Source organism: Sylvia atricapilla, chromosome Z (assembly GCF_009819655.1).
Source record: "Sylvia atricapilla isolate bSylAtr1 chromosome Z, bSylAtr1.pri, whole genome shotgun sequence".
NCBI lineage: Eukaryota > Metazoa > Chordata > Aves > Passeriformes > Sylviidae > Sylvia > Sylvia atricapilla.
In genome coordinates, this window is record NC_089174.1 from 7,768,627 (window position 1) to 7,791,495 (window position 22,869).

General features: G+C 47.2%; 1 protein-coding gene across 2 annotated transcripts; it reads right to left on the reverse strand.

The window, feature by feature from the left end:
- HEPH (hephaestin) lies at positions 1 to 22,860 on the reverse strand. Of its 2 annotated transcripts, XM_066338722.1 has the most exons (21): positions 22,485 to 22,860; positions 19,555 to 19,753; positions 17,222 to 17,466; positions 16,526 to 16,738; positions 15,767 to 15,946; positions 15,175 to 15,429; positions 14,496 to 14,664; positions 13,159 to 13,298; positions 12,198 to 12,329; positions 11,829 to 12,040; positions 10,035 to 10,185; positions 9,510 to 9,722; positions 8,984 to 9,194; positions 8,574 to 8,713; positions 7,534 to 7,665; positions 6,000 to 6,106; positions 5,020 to 5,245; positions 3,545 to 3,684; positions 3,010 to 3,172; positions 2,257 to 2,289; positions 1 to 706 (listed from the first exon to the last, which is right to left on the reverse strand). In XM_066338722.1, exons 2-21 carry the CDS (start codon positions 19,713 to 19,715, stop codon positions 462 to 464), a joined length of 3,468 nt encoding a protein of 1,155 aa, XP_066194819.1. In that variant the 5' UTR covers positions 19,716 to 19,753; positions 22,485 to 22,860; the 3' UTR covers positions 1 to 461. The 2 variants fall into 2 exon arrangements, with proteins under 2 accessions (XP_066194819.1, XP_066194820.1); XM_066338723.1 differs by lacking the exons at positions 19,555 to 19,753; positions 22,485 to 22,860 and having other exon boundaries at positions 16,526 to 16,709; positions 17,222 to 17,308.
- Between the last annotated feature and the right edge of the window lie 9 nt (positions 22,861 to 22,869).

Genomic DNA, 22,869 nt, shown 5'->3' on the forward strand with positions numbered 1-22,869 from the left:
TTAACAATCTTTTTTCTGTATTCTGCATTGATTCACAAAACTGAAAATATTATCTTCCTTTAAATTAATTACATGAAAGGTTCACAGTTTCTTGTGAGATAATCCCCATTTTGGCAATGGAGCAAGACTGGAATTTGGCCTAAGCTATTCTGTTAGAGAAGACCAAGGAGCTGTTCTGGAGCAATGAAAATGTCACCTCTCTTCCTTGGGGAAGGAAAGGTCCAGAAGGACCTTTTAAAATCATTATTTGTCTTCAGTCAGTTCAAAGGATCCTTGGATCTCTCCTGGATTTTCTTTACAGAAGGCTGAGGAGAATATATCAAGAGGTCAGGGCTCCAGCTTTCCCTCCTCAGCTCCTAGAAGTACAGTGCACAATTGAAGTGATGCCCCAAAATCTTTGCCGTGGACAAGAATCCAGCCTGTGCTCCAAGCACACAGCTCAAAATGTTTGTACATGTCTTTCAGAGACCAGAATTCTTTTGAGACATGAGTTTGAATCCATCATCCAGGATGGATCTCCGATTGCGTCGTAACCTCCTTTGCCTCTCGAGACGGATGACTGCTCCCAGGAGGACACCAGCAGCCAGGAGCAGCAGGATTCCCACAACAGCCAGAGAGATGACTGTGGCCTCTATCTGCCCTTGGGTTACCTTAGATCCAAAAAGCATCAGCTTCTGGGACTCATCCTCATCCTCAGTCAGCAACCCTGAGAGACAAACAGAAAGGTATTTTCAACAGCCAGCAACACCAGAACTGAAAGGTTGCAAGAAATGCAACAGAGGAACATTAAAAAATGCATGATGTAAAGTTGTGGAAACACCATCTCTGGAAATGTTCAACAGATGTGTAGATATGGAGCTTAGTGATATGTTTCAGTGGTAGACATGACAGTGCTGAGTTAATGGCTGGACTTAATGATATCAGAGGTCTTTTCCAACCTTAATGATTCAAAGGAGGCCCTGGTGCCATCCATCTGTCAGACCCTCATCCCTGAGCCCACACAGAGATTTGAGGTGGTTGGTTCCCTCACTAACCTGCTCCACCCCAGAACCTGACAGGTGTCCAGCCCAGTCAGCCACTGCTGTCCCCAGCCCAGAGATGAGAACATGTGTCCAGGCTGCAGCTGCTGCAAGTTGCCCCAGTCCATGCTCCCTGTGCCCATGGCTGCTGTCCTACACACCACTGAGTTCAACCACTCAGCCATGCCCACGGCGAGCCACCAAGATCCTGAGCTTGCTTGTGCCTCCACAGAGGCAGCAGCCACCTCCTGAGAAAAGGGGCTGTCTGCTCAGGCAACAACTGTTGGCCAAGGTTTCTGCCTGGTGAGCACACACAAGCTGGAATCTGCACGTGGTATAAAACTAAATTATTTAATGTTGTCACTACTGCTCTCACATATTTCCTCCTCCTCTTCTGGTTTGTCCATTTTGAGTGAGGAAAATGTTGGGGAGAAAATTACTGAAATAACAGTGGAGAAAGCCTGCTGAGTTATAGGTAGGTAGCTGCATTTGTAGCTGGACTGAACTACCTCTCAAATCAGCTCAGCTGAATTTCCTCACAGCAGCTGAAAAATGGACTTGTGAAGAAAGATGAAGAATCAAAAAAGTAAACCACCAGTGTACATTATGCAGACTTCTACCACAGAAAATTTTAAAAGGATTGTATCTACTATTCCCTTTCTCCCTGTGCTGCTCAAGCAAATGTCTTCTCACATCTGTTCTTTACAGCACCCAAAAAACTCCAGGCACGTGCTTGGGCTCTTTTCTCGGAGGAACATCAGAGCAGAAGGCAGATGTGCTTGTTTGCATGCTGACTCCATCCCTTCAGCTTGTAGAGGTGATTGTGAAACTTCCTTAAACCACAGGGTCATTTACAGTCCAAAGAGGGAGGAAAACCCATCTCAGGCACCCTCCTCTAAATTTGTGCCAGAACCTAAGCTCATACTCTGAATCTGAATCCATACATAGCAGGCACAACAGGGTGTGAGGTTACTAACCTTTTCCACCTAACACAGGCACACAAGCCCAAACAGCCCAACTGCCTTTTTTCTATCACCAGAGGACAGACTGGTGCCTTCCCTGTTACTTACTGAAGCAAGGTCTCACATCCAGGCACTGCCAAGCTGGCAGAGTAGAAGCTGTGTGTGCTCTGTGTGTTCCTCCCTCCCCTTACACAGATCCAAACCTCTGTAGTGCTCAGGGATCTGCCCTGTACCCTTCCCACAGACAGGGTTTGGCAGTGCTGTACACACCATACCTGGGGTAGCAGTCAAGTAATCCAGCTCTGCCTCTGAAAGGAAACAAAAGGAGGGTGAGAAGGTGTTGGGTTGAGTAGACAAAGCCCAGAACAAGGCACATCTGGCAACGATCAGACCTAGAGGCAGCATGGTTTTCCAGCACTAGCAGGCTGTCCTTTGTCCTGTCCATCCTGTTTTCCCTCTCTACATGAGAAAAGAGAAATTTTGTATCACCTGCCTCAGAGGCAGCCCCAGTCCCAGTGCACTACCCTTCCCAGCCTTCAAAAGGAAAGTGCTGAGGGAGAAACAGAGATGGCCCTGACACAGGGCAGGCACTGGTCACCCACAGCTGAAACACTGGGGCATTCACTGTTTTGGTAATACATCTAAAACCACATCATCATGTGGGCTCCACTGCAGCCAAACCCAGTACAGAGTCACTCACCTCTGAGCACCTTCCAGTTCTCACTAAGAGCAATTACTGGCTGAGAGATAAACATGGCAATTCGGACACAAGCTAAAAATCAAACTCAGAATAACAACATAGGTAATGTAAACTCCAGAAAACAATTTGTTTTTAATAAAACAATAAATCTCCAGCTCCAGGTATTACCATATTTAAAGGGAACATCATAATTTAATAACACTTAAGTAGTTATCTGCTCCATTAAATGTCTTTTTGTAGTATGTAAGAGAGTTGAGATACAAACACTCGGAATTTCACAGCAGTAGCAGGAAGTGCTGCTGGAAGTTCTACAGTGACAGCTCCTTACCTCCTCTAGGCAGGACGGTGAAGAGGATCTCCATCCCAGCATGGATATGGTCGGACACGTGACAGTGAAGCAGCCATGTCCCAGGGTTCCCAACCAGCATCTCCACCATTTCAAAGGTCCCAGGGAACAGATCCACAACATCTGCTCTGTAGCTTTTGCCATTCTGTCAGAAAAGGGAGGCCATTAGCTGCAGCGCTCAATGCATCTTCTCAGAAACAAAATTCTGCCAGTGTTGCTGGGGACCACTACAGCTTTTTAATGTCCAAAAAAACCCAAAGCTTTCAAGAAGCAGCTCCCGGGCTGCAGCTTGGAAAGCAAACAATCTGATAATGCCTTAACCCTAACAAGGACTAAGCTAGACATCTCAGCACAACACAGAGGCTCAGGGAATCAGACTGGGATGTGTAAAACCACATAATTTTCCTAGCTGGGGGAAGTTTCTGCAGAGTCATTAAAAAACATTCTAATACAGAGTCAATTGAAAGTGCTGCTATCAGTGGTCAGTATCTGCTTTACCATCAGCAGATATTCTTACCTTGTATATGAAGGTCTCAGCATGAAAATGGACTGTGTGGACATCAACCTCATGACCCATTCCCAGCAGGTACCAGTTCACCCTCTCTCTCTGGTACATGGTCAGCCCAGGCAAGGTGGCATAGAGCCTGCCATTGATTGCTGTTCAGGGAATAACACAAAGGGGAAAAGGCTGTTAGTGACATTGAATGGGTGCTGCATCTCCTCAGAGGCAAATTAAAGGCTATAAAGCTCATACAGTACCCAGTGTATCAGCAGCTAGTGTCCCCCCAGCTCAGCTACTTAGCCACTCTGCTCACAGCCAGGACAAGTGACTTGCACTCAAGGTCTCAAATAAATCTCAAACTACCTTCGCTGAAAATCTGCAGTCAGCCAGCAGAAGTGGTTGCTTCTAGAAGTCAAAATGCATAAAAATGGCATTTTCAGCCCAGTGATGGAGAAACAGGTATCTACCTACATACACATAAACGTGTGAGCAATTTCCTTGATGGACATTGCAAAGGGGTAAATCCTGCCAGTGGGCAGCCCTGTGGTACTGTGCCTCAGGCTGATCACACACATCACATTCCAACCACTTGTATGATCCCTGCATGGCAGGACTTTGCCTCTCAGTTAGCACAGCTGGAAGGAACCTTGCTGTGACTGCACATGCAGGAAAAGGATCAAAAGAGTGGGTGAGCTGACTGCTATGGCACACATGCAGAGACTCTCATGCTCAGATGACAACAGAGGGAATAAGATGGAAAGAGGCAGAATCTGAGGGCAGAGCACCATGTTTTTACTTCCAGGTATGTCCTGGGCACTCTGTGTAGCCTAAAACAAGTATCCAACTTCAGCATACTGGTTCTGTTAGCTGTAATAGTGGATTAACAATTACACCTTCATGGATGTGTATTTAGAGAGCCTTTATCTCACCACACAAAACCAGTAGTAATGACAGTACACGAAATGCTCAGAATTCTTATCTCCACAACTGTCAAGGGACCTGTTTCGCTGAGGGTATTTTAGATATAATATGGAGAGAAACTAACATAAATAACACACTAATTTAAACAAATGTCTTCTTCCTTCTGTGGCAGAAGCAACCTAAAACAGCTAAAACAACTGAGCCACTTCTTGCAGCCACATAGCTCAGAAAACTAATTTGATGTCTAACATACCCTGATGGTCCCCAAACCAAAAAGAACTAAATTTGTCTGACAAGTTAATTTCATGCTTGATTTTATTGCCTTTTCTGAGTCACTCAGACACATCAGAGATTAACCTCTGGCCAGGATGTTGCTATTCCTCCTTACAGGGACAGCCACAATGACCAGCCTTCTCTGCAGATCAAAGATTTGGGCTGTACGTGTGCTGTAATATTGAGAACAGACAGTTTAATTCTGTTTGTGCCACTGATAATGGAAAAGGTTGAGGACATTCACCACAAGTCAGGTTCCCTACTTAGAGAGGTTGCAGAATCAACACCAACGTTACCGTGCATTTTGTTGCTTTCCACAAATTTCTCATCCAGCAGGTCGATCTCATTGTGATTTCCCTTACTGAAACGTTCCACATTCTCCTCCAAGTACCAGGACTGATTTTCATCAAAGACAAGGAAGAGCAGAGCAAACTCCCTCTTCACATCCTTCCTGGCCCCACTGGACCGCAGGGCCCCTCTCCGGCAGACCTTCAGGGGCCCGATCAGCCCACTGTACATATCCTAATCAGAAGGAAAGAGATCTCTGAGGCAAGGACCTTCTCATCCACTTCTATGCACAGTTCTTTGCCTTTTAGGAATCATTTTCTATTCCTGCATCATCCCACCTAAAACAACCAGTGTTGCTGTAAAGTATTCTTGTTGGAGAGCATCAGCCCCTGAAGCACAGGAACAGGAACTGTACGTGCTCTTACAAATGCAAATCCAAAAGTCATAAATATGGATGGTATCTAAGTATTTTCCACTCGGTGACTGCAAAAACATCTGCAACTTGAGATAAGAAGGGCTTTATTTCTAGGTTGAATGCAATGGTTTATTGCAGGATCCTTCAGGTTGTTGCCCTGTGAAATCAGTGCTGACACTTCTAGCAATGGTCAAATCTGCCTGCTTTATTCACGAGGTTTATTTTGGACAATTTCTGCCTTTTTGTAGATTAGCCCTATGGCTCTCACCAGTAGAAACCATGACCAACTGGGAGATGTTCTAATAGCCTACAAATAACTGGAGGAAGGTTGGTAGCAAGGAGAGATGATGGAATTGTTTTATGAAAGTTTGTTAGGAAAAAATAAGGACAGGCATCAGGACAAATTCAGATGATTTCCTCTCCAGGGAGAAGCTAAACATATTACCAGGTGATTCTTCCACCTCTGTGCTGGGCCAATCTCTAAATTGTACCCGACTCACATGTTGGGATGTTTTCTAGATGGGGTAAAAAATTGGTCTAACTAGGCTTTTCTGGTTATAACTTTTATTTTACCTTTACTGGGTCCACTGCAGAGTAGTAGATCCAAGGAACACAGGCTGAATCATTTGGCCCTGGCCCAGATCTCTCAGGAACTTCCCAGCGGTATGTCACAATGTCACCTGAGGGACCGAACAGCACCATACACCAGCTGACACACCCACTCACTATGCAGCAGCAAAACCAAACGGAAAAAGAAAATCCTGTCTCCAAAGGCCAAATTCAATTCTCTATTTGTCAGATATTGCATCTGCCTTCCCCAAACACAAACCAGGGTGGAAGCTCCCCTCTCAGAGCAAGATAGAGGGGTCACAGGATATAAACACTGTCATGGTACCAGCACAATGCAGGTTTACTTGCTGCTTTTGAGACTGGACTTGACCATGGAAATGACCATGGAATAACCATTCAGATGGAGTTTAAGATAATCTTTCTTCTCTTTGAAGTGGATTTATGATTCAAACTGGAGTTTAAAATCACCCTTTTTTCATATTAGCAGCCATTTCACAAAGACAGGATCTGGCTGACAGCCTGACTCTGGCTTGGACAGTCTGGTCCAGCTGGAGGGTGTAGGAGACGGGAATACAGGTGACATCACCCCTGATAAGTAACAGCTGTGTTAATTAACCAGCACAGCCTCGCCCCTGGTGAGTAACAGCTATATCCAATAAGGATGAATGAGATAAAAGAGAGGGTTAGCTAGTAAGGGCAGGATTATCATGGCGGAGAAACTTTGAGGAACATTAAGGAGAGAATCATGAAGAAGGATCCTGGGGAGAGAGAATCACTGCTGTGAGATCAGTTTGGGTCTGCAGTTAGAGCCTGTTGCTGGAACCTGCAGTCACAGCCTAGCCAGGTAAAAGCCTGCATTTGGAGTCTGCAGACTAATACCTGCAGTCACAGTTTAGCAGGAAATAACCAGCAGTCAGAGGCTGCAAGGGAAATCTGCAGTAGGAGCTTGCCACAGCCAGAGTCAGAGAATAGTTGGAGTTCAGAAGACTAAGCCATGAAGAGGAAAAAAACCAGGACCCCTCTTATGCTGTGTTTAACAAGAAGTCTGTGCCTTGGCTCATTTTTACCCTCTAATGAGAGGGCTGCCGCAACAAGAGGAGACCAAAAATTAAATACATTGGCATCTGGATCATGAGACAAAGTGGCCATTTCAGTCAAGTCCCAGCAAACACTTGTGCATCTCTCCCATTTCATACTGTTTTCATATACTATTGTACTCGTGCATCCCAAAGAAGAGGCTCCTCCATCCCAGGACCAGCTGAGCTGTCACCTGCTATCACCTTCCCCTTCCCACAGTGAGACCACACTCAGTGTGGGGAGGATAATGCTGCACATAGAAGAATGTCCTACACATGGCCCAGATGGCTGCCATCCCCACACACTAAAACTGTGCTGGACCTGAAAGACCAGTTACTGTCCAGCTCCAGCACTCTACTGTAATGAAACCAGGATATCTGAGGTTGCTTAATGAAACCAGTCTGGGGTAAAATGAGCTGCATGAGCCCACACAGGAATGCAGCTAGAGACAGGGACCTACCAGGGTTTGCCACTTGGGGATGTCCAGTCTGCTGCTCCAGCACTCCATGAGCATGGATAGAATAGGGTCGTGACGCGTTGTTCTTGAACACGATGTTGAGAATGTCGCCCACTTCTGCCCACAGAAAAGGGCCTTGAGACAGGAAGAGTGTACTCTGAGACCAGCAAAATACATCAGCACATCTCCTGGGATATTCCCCCCCACCACTCTCTCAATATCTTCTCCCCAGAAATATTACTTTACAATATTTATGATGTTCCCCTTCCTCTTCTCTACTTCCCAAAAAGAGAACTGGATGTCAGTCTCAACCCAAGTCTTAGGAAACTGGACTGATTTTCACAATGAGGACAATGAAGGTGGTTACACATCTTAACTGGGCCCAGCACAGCTAAGGCTTGATTTCTGAATACTAAATATTTCTGAATGCTAAACATCACATGTTGATCACCCCTTGGTATTAGTTTCAAAAAATGTGAAAATATTCAACCAAGCCTGACAGTGTTACAAACCAGAGCTGCAGCCTATTTTGAGTGGCTGCCTCAGCAGGCCTGCCCTGACATCACTTACAGCCTTGGGTTCATAACACAGAGTTCTGTCTCCACAGACCTCGACTAGCCAGTGCAAAATGCTCCACTACTTCCCACAGGTGCCTGCTTTTGCTCTAGAAGCATTTCTTGCAGTTACAGATATCCCCCTCTATTTCTCAGACCACTCTGAAGTCAGTGGTTGTTTCTGTCCCCTACTCAAAGAAATGCAGCTATGAAACATGCTTTGCCCAAGCCATGAGAGAACACTGGTACAAGGGCCAATGGAAAAGCCCAGACTTTCCTGTAAGCTGTGCACAGCATTCTTTTAACTGCTGTCTCCAAGGTGGCAGATGTGAGTAGGAGACAGTCCCAGTATCTCTGCACTTACATACACAGCAGATGCCTAAATATCTAGTGAGCCTTCAGATTACAGCTGTGAGCCACCGCAGCTTTAGAGCCCCAGTCCCATTGCTGTGTGTGAGATAAAGGTGAACCCCTTGCACACATCCTTACCCAGTATCCCTAGGTGCTCATCACCACTTATCCTGGCCTTGGGGGTTTGGAAAGTGCCATCGGTGTACTCCCTGTAAACTGCTTTCTTGTACTTGGAGCCGAGCAGTCCATTCTCATTGCTCAGAAACACGTCAGCATAGCTGAGAAATGCAGAACAAGCGCTGAAATAACCAAAACCTCATGTGGAACAAACAACTAACTTGTGTCAGGGGTTTCCTAAGCTGAAGGGGCTTCCCAGAGCCAGCCTAGGCTGCAAAGGAGAGCACAGTGACGTGGAGGGCTGTGCTCTCATCAGCAGCAGCACCAGCGTATGCACCATGTCACTGGGAGCCCAAGACACCCAACAGGCTGCACCAGGGTCTGCTGGGACACCAGGGAAGCTACAGGCTTCCCCAGAAGGTGGGCTCTACCTCTCTGCAGAGTGGTTGTGCCGTTCCCTCTCCCAGCTGCGGTCGGGCGCGTAGTCCCACACCAGCTCCTCCGCCGCGATGTAGAACGTCCGCACTCCCGTGTAGCGACGGGCAGAGGCAGTGCCCGTCCTTCCACACTTGGAAACGCTGTACTGTTGCCTCATCCCAGACTGGTAGTGATTGCTCGTCTGGCAGTAAATCTCAAAAGTCCCTGAGGGAGGCAGGATGAACAAGGAAATCAGTTGCTTCCCCAGCCGGTGTCAGTATCTGCTTGGTGTATCTCTGTGGTGCTTAGGGAGCTTGGTTGCCACACGCCAAGGTTAAAAGGAGTCATTGGAGAAATCAAGCAGGAATGGCACAACAAAGTCCTACACAAATCATCTCAGTGGAAGCTTTCTTACACAATAAGCACCTGTACCACAGCTCCCCCTGTAAAAGTTCATGCCACACTAGAGAATCTGCCACAGGAGCAAACACCACAGTGGGAGACTCTTCCATCTGCCCAGTCAGCTGTGCAGGCACTCACCGCTGTTATCAGGCTGCATGAAAGCAGTGGCAAATGTGTGGGGGAACAGACTGGCTGAATCTCTCCGCATCCCATTCATCAGCATGGTGTTTCCCTGAAACACAGCTCCGTGTACATCCGCTTCGCTGCCCAAGCCCAGGAGGTGCCAGGACACTTTGTCTCCTTCACACACATCCAGCCCAGGCAAGTTACCAAACATAAATCCATTGATGGCTGGAAAGGAGAAAGCAGTTAACTCTCTGCAGGCAGGTGTCAGCCAGGAGATTTTGGGCATACTGTCCTTGTAGGACAGGCCTGCTAATCTGAAGAGGGGTTACTTGTTTGTCATTCACCCCTGAATACACTGAGAGCACACTTCTCCAGACAGCTGTGCTGCTTGTCCATGTCTCACCTGGTGCCTCCAGACTGGCTTGATTCCAGGCCAACACACACAGCCCTTCCAGCCCCCAGCTCAGCCTTTGGGTGAACATCAGCCCATGCTTTGCAGGGTCATCCCTGCTGTCACAGAGCAGCATCCAACCATACCATGCATCCTGTTGGATTCCTCAAAGCCATCATCCTTTTTCACAGATGTCTCTTCCATCGTCAAGTAGTACTTTATGTTGGCATTTAAATACCAGCTGAGGTTCTCGTCAAACACGTTGAAGAGAAGATAAAATTCTTTGTCGATCCCTTTCTATAATTACAATGATGGCTGTTAACTTTTAAAATGCAACAATTAACTATCCTTAGTGTTAAAGCTGTTTTGCTTGGCTCTTATATTCCCCTTTATTTTAAAATGTGGCTCATTCAGGGACAGAACTGTGACTCTTTACTCGTGTTGAATATTCCTCTTTTATTTCACAAAAAGCAATACTATTTTCCATATTTCCCATGAATAAAATGAACAGAACTCCTTCATGGCCAAGGCCATGAAGGTCAGTGCTCCCCTCTTCCCCTATGCCTAAGGTGTATGTCCAAACCAGACCCAAGACCAGAGTCCAGATACAAGACAGGCTGATGACCACACCATATTCCTCCTGCCTCATATCGCAGGCCTGGATTGGGGATTTTTTAATTATCCTAAATTCTTGAGAGTGTTAACTCTCCTAAGAAATGCATGGTGTTTCCCTGCTAAAAGAACATTGTGATGGTGCCCATACTCTCCTCACTGGTGTCACTGTCCCCCGCAGCACATAGGCAGCTAACCTGCTGAGAAGGTGAGCAACTCCCAGGCTGCAGCACAGAGGTACAGCAGAGTGGCCACACCTTCCACAGTTAAGCATTCATTAAAGGTTTGTTTGAGGCTGTGGAGCCAGAATTGCTACCCAAGTGATTTTTCCCTGTCGTACATTTACAAAGGTCTGTCTCTTTTGCTTACACTGTTCCAATATCTGCCATGTTTATCATTATCACAGCTCCTTCACCTCGAGGGCTGTATGTATTCCCAATCCTCTTTGCTCAGCAGATCCGCATTTCCACCGTGGGTTGCATATTGATTTCTTCCTCACTCCTAAATCACATGGTGCTCCCACTGAATGTGAGCCCCCCCAGGAATGCTCTGAGGGCAGCAGTCCCCAGATCTGTCACTGCTCCCTGAGCCATGCTGCAGTACAACAATGGGGATTTGATTTGCCATCTGCTGTCTTTCACAACAAGGCTCTGCTCCTCTGTCTGGTACCTCCCCAAGGATATCAATTTACTGTCTTCCCTAAATTTACTGCCAGGAATAGATTACTGCCGAGTGAAATTCCAAGAGGAAGTTCTGGTTTCACCTCTCTGTCAAAAGCATAAGACGGACAGCATAAGCATGGATTTTCATATGCTTTTTTTGTAGCCAGCTCTGCTTGAAAAATCAACTTCTCTGGCAGAATAAATGAGGCTCTCCCAAACCTCAAAGCATTGAGGTTTCACCCAAGCAGAGCACCTATAAGCAAAAATGTCTTTTCAGTGTTTCTGGGACTGCAAGGACCTCTCTAAAAGAGAGATGGACCTCTCTGAAAGAAGCCAGCTACACAAGCCTCAAGACAAGAGCTACCTGTAACGTAGCTGTTCCAAGGCACAGGTGTTCAGCCAAGTTTGTGAATTAAAAGCAGAGCTCAGGAACCGTTTTGAGGGCAACTCTTTAGAGTCCAGAACACTACTGCCCTTTCCCAGGTGAGACCTGGGCACCAGCTGTACTAGCATTAACTTGGCCAAGAACAAGGCTTTGATTTGACTCTCCTGGATTTACACTACTGCACATTTGTTCTTAATATGCTCCCTAATGTTCTGCTGATGCTTCTTTTCTCTACATGAAAGCAAAAACCTGGTAGGAACGGGGCAGGAAAACCCCTTTACCTGCTTGTTGTTGTCATCCAAAGTGCCTGACTTGCAGATGAGCAGAGGCCCCACTAAGCCTGAGCTGGAGTCTTTGACAGGATTGGCAGCCGAGCTGTACATCCAGGTGAGGCAGGGAGGGTCACTGGGCGTGGGCCCCATGTGCCTTGGCACAGTCCAGCGGTATGTGAAGTTTTGCAGTGGTGCTACAGAAACCCCACTCTGGGACAAGCCTTTAAAACAAGGATTACAGGGTTATTCCCGAGTCCCTGCACAAATTCCATTACACCTTCTCACCAGCTACTTTCAGAGCAGGCTTTATTTCATTTGTGTCAACCAAATACCCAGCACCTCTGATGGGGTTGTACTCAAGAAAAGAGATCCACCAACCATCATGGTACCACATCCCTTCCGATGCCTTTCCATAGGACACTCCATGTGGGTGGATGCTGAAGGGCCAGGAGGCTTTGTTAAAAAATGTCACCAGGATGGTGTCTCCGACTTCAGCTTTGATCACTGGACCTAGAATATAGCGGAGAGAGCATATCAGCAACAGAGCATTTCCCCAGACCATCAGGCAAACCAAAGCAGATAGGGCACCTTCCTCCAAGCTGCAGGGCCAAAGATGAGAGCCAGCAGATGGCTGGCCTTGTTGCTGCTGAATGCAGCTCAGTGGGAGGAGGGACTGGCAAGGACTGTCTGAAAGCAGTTTGGGTCCACATAAGAACTCAGAGAGGCGTCATGCCTTCACACAGGGAAGTAACAGAACAGCCAGATGTGCTGGAATGCCCTCAGGATAGGCCCACATCTCTCCCCCACCTACATAAGGCCCTATCAGCCACTCAGATTATGCACCTCAGAGGTGTGAGATGCTCCAAGCCCATCAGAGTCTGTAAGCCAATGACCAAGCTAGCTAGAGAGGAGCTATGAGCCTTTACCATGCCTGTCCCTGAGCACCCACGCAGGAGAGAAAGCTCTCTGTGAGAACATGGGGCTTGCTGCACGTCTTGAAGGGGCTGAGACAAAACACATAGCCAGGAGCTACTGCTGTGACCTGTTTAGCTCTAGTTACACACACTATACTGTGTCCCTCAGTATAGGGACCTTACCTATACTGGTACCTTACCTCTGGAACCCTTTTGGAATGACCCCTGAAGTGATTCTGTCCACCCTACCACCCTGCACCTTGGCCTGTTTCCCTTTGCTCTCAGATGTGACTGTTGTGAAGCACCTCTTGTGCCCCTCCCTGCCCTTCTAAATGAGCAGGCAGGTACAGCCACCTGGCACTCCTAGCATCAGCATCCTTCTCACAGACACTGACAGAGGATTTGTGTTCCTGGATGATTCTCACCAAGTATTCCAAGGTGTTTATCTTCTTCTGATTGCTGCTTTTCCTCACGGAAGCTCTCATCAGTATATTCCACATACTTTGCCTTCCAATAGACACCCCCAATTCGGTAGAGGCTACGCTTGAAGTACTGCTCAGCAGGACTAAATGCAAAAAGCAGATGTCAGGTCATGTCATAGAAAAATCAGCCCTGCTCCCCTGCTCAAGGCCATCAGCATCTCCAAATTAAGCAGTATTTCAGACAAGGACAGCACCTCTAGTTTGGAACAAGCACAGCTTTGACTCTGCATAGCTTTTTTTCCCTTACAGACTCATCCAAATGTGTGTTCAGGGAGCACCTGTAGCACACAGCCCCCTCCCAGGTGAACCTGCCAGGTGTGATCAGCATCCCTAGACAAGATGTGAGAAAGAGTGAACAAAACTGCAGTGCAGTCAGTGTGAAGGCAGTCCTAGTACTCCAACCTCTTCAGAAGCTGGGGACAGCCCCAATCACAACTAAAATAAACAGCTGTAAAGGTATTTATTTCTTCCACTACCACCCTCACCAAATATAAGTAACAAGCCTTGCAGGAGAGGCCGTGCAGTTACAAGGCCAGCTCACAGGTCTAAGGTCTGCAAGGCTTGCTGCATGGCATTGGGTAAATAATTAACCACTCTACATTTCCTCTTCTCCATCTGATTAAGGCATATCCTCTCCAACAGATTACTAGGGAAGGGAAGTAATCTCTGTGAAAGAAGAATCTCTTTTTCAGTTAGCCAAAGACTGAACGGGGAGTCTCTCAACTGCTACCCCAGTCACCTGACCATGGGATGGAGGGCTGCCATCCAAGTCCTTGCATCTGATTTCCTAGAAATTGCTCCCTGCAGAACACTGTCTTGAGGCCCATCTGCAGGCCAGCTCTGCCACCCTGTGTCTGCTGCACCAGGGGCTTTTTGAATCATTTCTCAAATAGATCAACTGGTTCTTAGGTTAGGCAGAAATGTTCCCAAATAGATCAATCTGTTCCTAGGTTAGGGTTGCTAGGTTAGCAAGCAGAAATGAAGCCCAGAGACAATGTGGCAGCTCACACGGTACATCTGCTGGGACTTCTGCTGCTTGTGAGTACAGCTGTGCCACACAGCGCTCCCATGGGAAGGCCCCAAGGTACCTGTACTGCTCTCTGTGCAGTCCAGCTACAGCAGCCACCCTTTCTAGATGAGGTGATCAGCCTTTCCAGGAAATGTACCCCATGTGAACAGCAGGCATGCATTTTGAAAAGAAAGAAATTCCCCGCTTTCCTGAGCAGCCTTCCTGATACAGGCCAGACTCCTCAAACACTGCCCAGCAGCCTCTCACTTACCTGCCTGCGTCACTGAGCTGCTTCCCACTGATCCGGTTGAACCCCGAGGGTCCATAGTCCCACTGCACTTCCTTGGCAGCTATGAAGTATTTCCGAACTCTCCCTTCTAGGCTGGGTGCCACAGCTCGCCCAGAACAGGGCCGGACTTCATAGAGTGCCGCCATCCCAGCTGCCAAGACACAAAGGTGGACACTCACTTAGCCTCTCCAGCCAGACTAATGTGCACTCCCACCTTCCCTCTGCTGTCCCAAACGGCACGTGGATGGGGCAAGTGACTCCACAGCAAGGAGTTTTGAGTTGGTGAGCAGAACTTCCAACCTTAGATATTGGATCCTATTAAAGTATGGACAGAGAGTGACTAGGGTCTTCTGCTGTCCTCAGATCTATCACACAAGTGTCTCTTCCAGGGACCAGAGCTCTTAAGGCAGTGCCTCATCTCAGCTTTCAGCTGTACCAAACATCACACCATGGCCCAAGTCAACCCCACCCAAGCTGCCCTGCACATTAGTAACCAGCCCACTCCCAGTTTTACAAGACAAGGCATCACCCACTCATCTGGGGACATTTTTGATGCCCAAGGCACTGTTCCCTACCACACTGTACATCACATACCAAAAAAAAAAAAACCAAAAAAAAACAGAGGACATAGAGTCCAGACATATTCCACCCTCTACCTTACCTTGTATGTGATCATTGACCTGGCAGCTCAGCAGCCATCTCCCAGGGTTCCTGGGCATCATTTCTGCTGTAACAAAAGTGGCTGGGAAGAGGCTGGCCACATCTGTCCTGTGGCCCCGGATTTTGAGTGTCTCTCCGTGGAAGTAGGCTGTGTGAACATCAATTTCATTGCCCATCCCGAAGAGGTACCAGGAAACAGAATCCCCAACACACATCTTCAGCTCAGGGAGGTTGCCAAACATATAACCATTAATAGCTGCAAAACCAAGCAAGCCAAAATTAAAGAGCAGAAAAGGGGCCTTCAGAGCTCCTGCCATCAGCTAACAGCACAGACACAAGAGAATGGACCTAACCAGAACCTCCCCTCTTCTTCTGCTTTGGAGAGCCCAGCACCACAGCTCATTCCTAAAATAAAGGGTATAAAATCTCACTCAAGCCAAAGAGAAAACCAAAACAGTATTTCCATTTTATGGAGTTGTTGCCCTGTCCCTGAGATATTATTTCCTAAGGACATGATCTCAAAGCAAATCCTGGAGCACTGACACTCCTGAGTGTCTCAGCAGAAACAGTGGCCTCACAGAGGTGGCACTGACCATGCATTTTGTTGCTCTCCTGAAATTCCTCATCTTCTTTGTCTACAGAGCCAGGGTCTTGGCAGAATGATGCAATGTTCTCATCCAGGTACCAGCTTAGGTTCTCGTCCACCACACTGAACATCAGAAAGAAATCAACATCCACATCCCAGCGTCTCTGAGAGCTGCCAGTCAGCACTCCTGAGGTAAAAGGAGAGAGGAATGAATGGAGAAAATCACTCATGCAGAAAAATCACACATCAGGCAAAAGATTAAAACAGCAGTAGCAGAGTAATTCTTGCCACGTGAGCTGGAGACAGATGCCTTCCCACCATCCTCACAGCTCACCACAGAGCAGCAAGCTCACCGTTTTCCAATACACCCCTGCCCATACAGTTCTCTCTCCCAAGCAACTCTGCACTGCAGGCCCCAACTACAACACCTTCAGTCCTCTCACTCTTGATGAAACCAACCACTCACCATGTTTTTAATACACAAACTAGGTCTTGGACAAGAGTCCTGCTTTTAACATGGGCTGAAGCAGCTCTTAGATCAGGAGGCCTGCAGGCTCACCTACCCAACCACTAAGGGATAATGACAGTGCAATGACCAGAACCCAGCTAGAACTCAGGTACTGTCCTCTCTAACCAAGGCGCAATTCCCCCTGAAGCTGGGAGCTGCACACCAGAGTACCTTCACATCCTATCCTTATTCATGTCATCACAAAACCTTTACATTATGGAACTGCAGGCCTCAGCCGCTTTCTCTTGGTGTTTTCACCTGTTTTACATGTGAGTAAAGGCCCAATTAATCCAGATGCAATGTCCCTTGGTGCATCAATATGAGAGTGGTAGATCCAGGTCAAGCAGTTTGGGTCATCATCAGTTGGACTGTGATCTTCAGGGACAGTCCAAGTATAGGTGTAATTCATTCCTGGGAAAACAGCATCATCCTTCTTCTGATCCTGGGGGGACATATCAGGATACAGGGATCCTAGAACAATTGAGCAATCACAACATCCATTCATGAAGAGCCAAGATGCCCACACATGTAACCTTACACTGAACTGAGACTCACTATCCCAAGACTGAAATAGTGCTTAATCACCACTTCCTCAAAGAGGCACAGAGCCACTGTAAGGCAACTTGCCCAGTAAACAGGCCAGCACAGTATCAGCAGGATTATTTCTGTTCTGGCTGGTGCTGCTTTGCCTTCAATTCTGCACCATGTCCCCACAGTCAGTCTCTCTACAATCTCTAGAGTTGATCAGTGTTTTGGAGGTTCTAAAATCAAGAAACCTAGGCTTAGGTCAGGACTCCAGCCCCATGACTCTGCTAACCCCACACCTGGTGTCTTTACCAAGCACCCAAGTACAGTTACTTTCCAGCTGGGGCTTTATGGACAGTTCTCCTCCATGTATATTACTAAATCCCCAGTGAGAAAAATCTGTCTCCATGATGGCAGTAGCTCATTTACCTTCAGAGTCCTTTTCGTAGAAAACACCGTGAGGATGGATTGTATATGGTCGAGTAGCAAAGTTTTTTAGGTGTACTTGAATGGTGTCCCCTACTTCTGCTCGGATGACAGGCCCAAGGAACCCCAGCCAGACGGGTTTGGGGATCTCAGTGGTGTACGTGGAGTCCGTGTACTGCTTATAGACAGATTTCTTGTACGTGCTTCCCACCCTGTCTTTCCCAGACTGCAGGAATACTGAGGCCTGGCTGTTGAATTCAAAGGGAAAGGCACTGTGAGTCATCATTATATACTACAACTGGTCAATACTGCAGCAGAGTGATGGTGACACCCCACTTTCCAGGGTACAGCCAAAAGCTTTGGCATTAGAGGACTCTGGGATGCTCTAAGCCAGCCATGTAACCTCAACCCCACCTCTTCACCAACAGACACAAAGTGCACCCTGAATTGTGCCCTGCAAACAAGAAATGGGAAGGTCAGTGCTTCCCAGACAATCTCCCATGGGTGTCACAGGAAGAATCCTTCTCATGCCTCCTTCAGCTCTCACTGGGCTCTTCAAATCTCACTTCAATTCCTTTGTGGCATTTCTAGCTAAATCACAAGGCAAGTACAATGGAGTCCTGAGCTCTCTGGCCAAAATTTGAAGTCTGAATGATGATTTTCTACCTAACAGTTTCCAAATTCCTTCCAGAGTGGCAGACAACTCATGCAGGTACATACCCAGTACATAACCAGCTTCCAGAGTTAAAACCTCATACAGGTACTAAAGTTTAACTCACAAGCATATTTGCTCTTTATGGGTAATTCTTAATAGATAAGAGATGAATCACAGTTCAGGTATTAGTGGAACCAGCCTAAACAAGAGCCAAGGTCACTCCCCTCACTTCCCCCTTTGGATTGATCACCCACAGCAATAGAGGAGCCCTGGAAGGGTGGTAAACTCTAATGCACATCTCAGAGAATGAACAGTGAAGACCCAAATATTAAGCTTTGGCCTCACCATTCAAGAAAAGGCAGGGCTTGGCCCTAGCTATACAATCCAGAGTTCAGCCCATTGCCAAGTCATCCCTGCAGCCAATATCAGCAAAGATTTTAAGATAATTCACACTTCCTTTTACAGATGCGCCTCTTTTTCCCCACATAGTACATTTCTCCCCAATAAAAAAAAAACTCCTTGAAATAATTTGCTACCTCTATCAATCATATCAACATCTCTTCCTTTCTAATTGCCGGCAGTATTTCATTTCTGCAATCATTGCACAAATAGGTCCCATTAACTAATTGTTTGCCGTGACGACAGTTTTTAAATTGCTTTTAAGTTCAATGGTCCTAAATTTCTTTTCCTTCTCTTCATGTATTATGAGAGAAACCAAACAAAATCCACTGCATTCATTATCACTTTAGGACTTAGCAGTAGCATCTTTATTAATCCTGAATTTTGGGATGTTCCCTGCGAACTCATTTCATCTACACAGCATTTCCAGATAACAGAGTTTTCTAAACTGACAGACTTCGACTTTTCTGCACATCTTTCCTGTTCCTACTGTGCTGTTTCTGAAGGAGGTGTCTTAACCTGAGTGTTAGTTATTATGGAAAGCGACAGCAGGCCAAAAATACCAGCTATTTGTCACAGAAAATGAGGGCAAGGAAAAAAAGCACAAATGCCTTTAAAATGCTATGGAAACGTTTTAAAAAACAAAACAAACCACACACACAAAAAAACATCATCCAAGAAAAAGTCTTGATGTTTTGAAAACTAAACCCAAAACACTGTCTGTATAGTAACTTGAACCAATTATTGCAGTTTCCAAATTTACTTTTGCCAGAAAAACAAAAAAGTTTTTCAATCAACCCCTAAAATCCCATGCAGGAAGTCCCATTAAGTCCAAGGCTTGAAATTCCACTGAAACAAAAACAAGCCGGCTCTGGTAAGTCATTTATATAAAGATGAAAAGTCATCTTGCTTCAGGATAAACAAGATGATGACCAGCTGGAACTAAGCAAAATGAAACTCGAGGGTAGAGTATTGCAAAATCTGGAGGATTTTAGAACAATCTGTTCCGTTTCTCCTCTATTTTCTGTTCCGTGTTTGTTTTCCATACACTTCTCCCTGGTGTGTGGGCTCCGGACTCTCCAGACTAACCATCCCTCTGCTCACTGACACAGGTTTTACCACAGGAGCATAAAACAAGTTAACCATTAAGCTCATAAAGATCAGAATCTACAGGAGTGTGTCTTTTGCTTGCTGAGATGTCCCAAAATACTTGCATTAAATTACATATCAAATGACAGCTTAAAACCAACCCCAGATTAAATTCTGTCAGAAGCAAACGTACTGGTTACTTGCAATACTCTGGTTAGCGAGCACATTCCTCCCCGTTGGAGCATAATTCCAGTTCACCTCATGGATCCCCAGGTAATAGACTCGGATGATACCCTCAGCAAATGTGGGTGACAGCATGGGGATGCAGAGCAGCAACCACCAGACTGATCCCATCGCAGCCTGGAGAGAAGCGAAGTCTCTGGAAGCTACACCTATTTGGGAAACACAAAAAGAATGGAACGGAATATGAGCATTTGGTTTGAAGGTGCTGAACATTCTGAGAGGGTATGAAGAAATCATGTGTAAGTATTACTGGGATCATTATTTGAATGTTGAAGAAGGAAATCACTCTGTAACAAAATTGACACATAAAGTGGAAGAAGATCATGCCTTGGTAATGAGCGCCCAATACCAAATGTGCTGCTCTTATAATAGTTTAACTAATCCTTTTTTCGCTACTACTCACATTCCAAATCATCCCACAGGTCCACATACAAAGCTCAAGGAAATAGTCCTGAGTAGGTTATCTGTATATTTTAAACTGTCATCAAGATCTTACTATTCTAAGTCACCTGAGGAAGTACAGTTTAGTCACTATGAAGTGATTTTAAATTTTAACTTCTTTAAAGATGGCTCTTAGGGACCAGCTATCTGTAATCCAGCAGCACACCTCAAACAGTCTACACAAGGTTTTTCCTTTCTGTTCCATCATTTTCCCCATGATTTTGATCAGTAAGTAGCTTACTCATAAAACTTCCTAATAAAGCGTGTTGGCAATAAACATCAGAAATACTCTAATGAGAGTTGGGAGGAAGTTAGGGAAACTGTCTGAAATCACAAAAATAGTTGTGTGAATACAGGCTCAAAGAACTGCCTGCATGAAGGAGAAGCTGATGCAATATGGGGCAGTGGAATTATACCAAAAGATAAGAAAGGATTAAACTGCATTTAAAAATCACATGAAAATGACTACAAAAGTTCTCACACAATGATACCCTTAACAAAGCTGCATGTAGCCAACAAACAAACCGCACCTAAAAGAGGTGCTGAGATACAGCTCTTGAGACATGTAACAGCAACTCAGAATTTCAGAGAGAAACAAATAGCATGAGAACGAGAAACATGACCTAGCAAGAAAAGTCAGAAGAGTCACTTTTCATACAGAAAGGGATGGTGACACAGCACCATGGCAAAGGTTTTTCATAAAGAGACTATCATTATTTATTCTTACTCTCTTTGTAACAGCAACATGAATGTATAGGGCCTGTCAGCAGCAAAGCTGGATATTCTCTAGGCTTTCACTCAGCATAGCATCACACAGAACTGCTTTGGAACCTCTTCTAACATCTGATACCCAACAGCCAGGATTCAACCCCAGAACACACAGCAATGGACTAAACACCTTCCAAAGCCTCACTTCTTGATTTCCAAACATGCTGTGCTATTCTCAGAAGCTAATTATAGTCAAGTATTGCTGTTTCCAAATAGTCATTAAATTTGACGAATTTTGGAGACACCTTCTTTCCCTGCTTTCTCAGAAGGGAGCTGTAGGGATCTCTAAATCTGTGTTTTGGATCCACCAACACAGTATAGCTCTGCTCCAGTGGCCCCACCAGTCGGTCCCCTTCAGAAGCCCCTAGCCATACACACCTCACAAAACTCGGATACTGAAGGGCCCCTCTGGAGTGGCTTCAGCAGTGTAGGAACAACAGCAGCACTCTGGTTCATGCCCACCCCTACACACCACTCAGTCACTGACTTATCCCCCGCTGTTGTTCACAGGGAGGTAAAATACCTTTTTTGACTCGCTCTGTGCCAACATGGACTCGAAGGCAGGAGTTTGGAAAGCCGTACCTGTGCTGTTTCACGCAGTAACCAGCAAAAGGCAGTGGTGACAGCAATGAGGCAAGAAACAGCAGTACTAGCCCTCAGTCTGAAACCTGCCACCCTGCCAACACACACCCCGAGGGAAGGGCAGCGGGATGCTCCTGAGTCAGCCCAAGCTATGGCCTTCGTGTCAACTCAGGGCAAAGTTCGCGGGAGCTTCCTGCACTCAGGGTGGCCTCCTCAAGGGCCGGGAGCCGCCGAGCCCAGGCAGGCGGGGCAGGCTGCTCTTTGTGCGCTCTCATCCCGGCGGCTTGTGCAGGCAGTACCGCACTACAGGAGAACAGCGGCTCTCAAAGCTGGGTGTGAAAAATGCCTGTGGAGACAAACCCGCCGTGCCAGAGCCCCTGCGCACCGCAGCGAACCTCCTCTCATCAGGGGAGTCACACACAGCCACGAGTCGCGGCGTCCTAAGCGCTCTGTGCTGTGCTCTGCCATTGAGGAGTCAAGGACAAGTCCTTGGGACAGCCTTCCCCCCAAGGCTTTACAAGAGTTCCACCTGGATTCTGCTTGGAGTTTGACCACATCGCACACACCTCTGGGGTAATTCTAGCGATCAGCAAAAAATATACCTGAATGGAGATGTAGCAGATGGGCACAAAGTCTGTGCTCACATGCCCTTCACAATAGCTAACCACCATCGAGTTACTCGACTAGTGCAAGGTGAAAGTAGCTAAATTAGTTTCAAAAGTTTTTGGTTTCAATTTTTCATTGATATTAATATTTGCCTTGATTGGGGGGGGGGGGGGTGGGAGGAGAGAGAAAAAAGAAAAAAAGGATACCAAAACCAACCCAAGTTTTACATTCCATCCATCCCTGAACCTTGTACTTTACAGCAGAATCCTCCCCCAGGACTGCCCTTTACCAGGTCCCCGACAGCACAGGAATCGCGAATGAACGGAAACCAGATTTCAGGCGGGTTGGTGGGATCCGACTCCCATAAGATCGAGGCGGACGGTATAGGGATATTCCCCGACACCCGACTGCAGGGAACCCACAGCCCGAGAGCGAGGGGAAAGCACAGGAGGAAGGCAGGAGGACGGAGGGCTCATCCCTTACGTGCGGAGCGGGAGGCGGCGCGGCGCGGCTGCAGAGCGGGACGCGGGAGCGCCGGCGAGGACCAGCCCAGGAGGGACAAAGGGGCGCTGCCTCCGCGGGCTGACCGAGCCCGAGTCCGGCCCGGCCCCGCAGTGCCGACCGCGCCCGCTCCCGCCCACAGGGCGGGCTGGGCTGCTCCGCCCCGCACCTGCGGGAGCGCCTCGGCCCGGCCGCCCCTCAGCCGAGCCGCGCCCCGCCGCAAACGCGGAGCCCGCTCCGCGGCATGCACCTGTCCGCCCCGCCCAGGGCTCGGCCCCCGGTGCGAGGAGCCCCGGGAAGGCGGGCGGGGGCGGAGGCGCAGGCAGAGCTGCGGCCAAGGCACCCACCTGCTGGGCGGGACAGGCGG